The 3,967-nt window shown below is 37.7% G+C and overlaps 1 protein-coding gene across 1 annotated transcript in view; it reads right to left on the reverse strand.

The window, feature by feature from the left end:
• The window catches only part of LOC106473342 (zinc finger protein SNAI2-like), a 4,007-nt gene extending 2,709 nt beyond the window's left edge, over nucleotides 1–1,298 (reverse strand). Inside the window, exon 1 of the mRNA XM_013934023.2 lies at nucleotides 1,223–1,298. Coding sequence (XP_013789477.1) covers nucleotides 1,223–1,298 — 76 coding nt within the window. The remainder of the gene's footprint in view (nucleotides 1–1,222) is intronic.
• Between the last annotated feature and the right edge of the window lie 2,669 nt (nucleotides 1,299–3,967).

Consider the following 3,967-nt stretch of genomic DNA (forward strand, 5'->3'; position numbering starts at 1 on the left):
CGTGGAGCGGGGGGTGGACCCACTAGATCACTCCTCTTAGAAACTTTAAAGGCAAGTGCTCTTCTACCTGAAATAAAAGACCAGCTCCCTAGTGTAAGACACTTTTTAACTTCCCAAACTACTTTAGTCTAGTGGCTCAGCTGTAAGTTTCAAAACTTATAACTATAAAAATCGGGGCTTCGATACCTGCGGTTTATAAAAAATAAGGATATATAGAGGAAATTAATATGTTTATTATACAAACCACGATTAATGTGTTCTAATTTGTTACGTATTTGTTACCCTGATGATGGTAACTGTGTTACTGTAACCAACTAGGCCTGATGATGGTAACTGTAACCAACTAGCCCTGATGATGTAACTGTGTTATGAAATTAGTCGGCTGTAATGTCTAATGAATATTTTATCTTTCACCAAAAGACATTGTGCTACTTATTGACTAATCATTTATTACCACGTCCTACTTTAGAGCACGTGACAGGTTCGAACCGTTGCTAGCCTTATTTTCTACGTAAAACACGTGCTGAAATCCAGCATATTATCCAGTAGGATTTAACTATAATGCTGATGGTTTTTTCTCATTTTTTGAATGTCTCGTGTTTCATTAACAACCCTGTAACCAATAAACTTATGTGTTCAAAGCATTCGATGGGTCCATGTCGGTAAATCCTCGTTCGTTTTCAGATTTCATCACAAGTGTAGTAAAGTTGAAATAAAGCGATCATGGCGTTTTCAAGAATTCTCCTTCAACGTGTGAATTACGTAAGACTAACGATACCGATTTTCGTGTACACTGGCTCAAATTATCTCAATGTATTTTGTTGTTGTTGTTGTTGTGTTTTTTACTTTATTTTTGAATTCCAAATTTATTCCAGAACTCTCGCCACTACACAACTCGTATGTAAGTTGTGATCTTTTGAAAACGATTATTTAGAAATAAAAATACGGCTTATTTCCACACCACAGTTTCTGCAATATTATTGTCATAAAAGTCACGTTTTAAAATATAATTAAACTTACAGTTGTCGTGAGAGGCACGTGAACCAACTTATTAGACTGTTTTCTTGCTCTAAAAGTCACGTGCAGATGATAGTTAAACGCGTTGCAGTTCGAAGCTCGTGGCGTGAGACTGGATGAGGAACGTAAGACAAAACGTCAGGATGTATACTTACAGTTAGTTTCTTGCCATCTTAACTTCTCTAATTATGTAAAACAAACTTACCTCTGTTAAAAAAACTCTCGTCGTTGTTCCCCGTGTTTTGTGGAGTGTGTCGACGAATAAGAAAAGCTCTCGGCATGACCAGTGGCTTGACTGTGGTCAGTCGTTAGAGAGATGTCGATGTGTGACTCTTGCTGTCAAGAAGCGAATTGTCTAGATTGACGAAGATAGGACTTTTCTTAAATCTCGGGCCGTTGTCGACGTCATTCCCGAGAGGTGGGGGGGTAAGAAGAAGGGGCGCAAGATGGGATGGTCGTCCCGAGTCAGGTTACCAAATACTGGGTCCCATGTGGTCGGGATGTCGGATGTGTTTTTTATTCTTTGCTTTTTCGGAGATGAGCTCCAACTGCTCCCTCGCGTAAGATACAATTGAGCGTCGAGACGATAGGCCAACAAGTGTGCGGCCGTTAGAGATGGGAGGAAGTTGACGGTGACCCCCGAAGTGGCGGGGTCAGCTGCTACTACCACAAATCTGGATGTAAAGAAATCAGATCCCTAACCGCTCATATATTTCCTACCGTTGTAGTCGACTTAAACTAAAGGGCACAGACCTGAAAAAGCGCTCCGCCGTTTAGAGAGCCTAAGTCAATTTGAAGAGCTTTACCAGCGTATGTATACCAAGGACTATTTACTTAGATGACAAAGACAGTGGAAGTTGGCCGGTTAATCCATCCTTTAGAATAACCAGCTGGAAAACGGTTAATCCAGTCTTTAGAATAACCAGCTGGAAAATGGAAGTTAGCCGGTTAATCCAGCCTTTAGAATAACCAGCTGGAAAACGGTTAATCCAGCCTTTAGAATAACCAGCTGGAAAACGGTTAATCCAGCCTTTAGAATAACCAACTGGAAAACGGTTAATCCAGCCTTTAGAATAACCAGCAGGAAAATGGTTAATCCAGCTATTAGAATAACCAGCTGGAAAACGGTTAATCCAACCTTTAGAATAACCAGCAGGAAAACGGTTACTCCAGCCTTTATAATAACCAGCAGGAAAACGGTTAATCCAGCCTTTAGAATAACCAGCTGGAAAATGGAAGTTAGCCGGTTAAATTAATAATGATAGTTCTATTCTCATTAATATCGTTCTTTACATTATATAGAACTAAATAAAGGCCAGATAAGTTTTTTATTTATTATTAAATTAATAATGATAGTTCTATTCTCATTAATATCGTTCTTTACATTATACAGAACTAAATAAAGGCCAGATAAGTTTTTTATTTATAATTAAATTAATAATGGTAGTTCTATTCTCATTAGTATCGTTCTTCATATTATATAGAACTAAATAAAGGCCAGATAATTTTTTGTTTATAATTAAATTAATAATGATAGTTCTATTCTCATTAATATCGTTCTTTACATTATATAGAACTAAATAAAGGCCAGATAAGTTTTTTATTTAGAATTAAATTAATAATGATAGGTTTATTCTCAACAAGACTCGATCCATTAGATTTTGTAAACTTTACATCTGAAGTTTTAGGTTAATCACTGAGTAATCTGGTGGTCAGAAAGTCCATCATTACCTTAACTGGACTGTACTATGAAACCCACTATTGCCCTGATTGGGAAGTACTCTAACAGCCCACCATTGTCTTGATTGGACAGTTCTCTACAACTCATCATTTTCTTGAATGGACAGTAACAACCCACCATCACCTTTATTGGACATGTTCTGAAACATTGTAGGCTTCCAGAACATGTCCAATAAAGGTCATTGTAGGCTTCCAGAACATGTCCAATAAAGGTCATTGTAGGCACCTTTATTGGACATGTTCTGGAAGCCTACAATGACCTTTATTGGACATGTTCTGGAAGCCTACAATGACCTTTACTGGACATGTTCTGAAAGCCTACAATGACCTTTATTGAACATGTTCTGGAAGCTCTCCATCGCTTTAATCTGGCAATAATCTGAAAGTTCATCATTTTCTTTATTGGATAGTGGTCTAAAAATACATTATTGTATTCATTGGGCAGTGGTCTGAAAGCCCACCATCGCCTTGATTGGACGTGGCATTCATGGCAATACACAATACACTTGGTAGTGGAATTTAGACAGACAAAAGATTAGAGATGTTCGACCGGGATTAAAAAAAAACTCACACACACACAAACAAACACACGTACACGTAAGTGTGTGTTTGTGCTCACTATAAATACCAATATTGATATAAATAAGTCAGTCAAGTTTGAGAATCAGGCCTAAAATACGCCAGAAAGGTAAAAAACAAAAGAAACACTTGTCAACTTTCGTCGGGTGATTTATGACGAAACTTCAAGAGATCATGTATCATGTTAAATTATTCTTACAAACTCCAGAGTCCAAAAGTGAGCATTTTATGTGACCAGCTGGCTTCAGAGGAGGAAGTCCACTGAATCTAAACCACAACTTTCAAAAATATAAACACTACGGATGTTATTAGTGAATGGACCTTACAAATCAACAATCAACCCAGCACGAGATTTTCTGCAACTCCCACGTGCGCTATTTCATGCTCACGTGCCTTTTGGAAATGGCCAAGTATTTAAAAATAACCTTCATCTTAGCCAATGTGTCGTAATCAGTACCGTAAAAATATACGTGTTAGGTATCAAAAATAAGGCTTTTGTTTTTAGAAAAAACTTTGTTGGTTAATATCCTCAATACGGTTTGTTGTTGCTTAAACAAAGCCATATTGCTGTGTCCACCGCGGGGAATCGAAACCCGGATTTTTGTGTTGAAAGTCCATATACTTACCGCTG

The sequence above is a fragment of the Limulus polyphemus genome, unplaced genomic scaffold (assembly GCF_000517525.1).
Source record: "Limulus polyphemus unplaced genomic scaffold, Limulus_polyphemus-2.1.2 Scaffold6097, whole genome shotgun sequence".
NCBI lineage: Eukaryota > Metazoa > Arthropoda > Merostomata > Xiphosura > Limulidae > Limulus > Limulus polyphemus.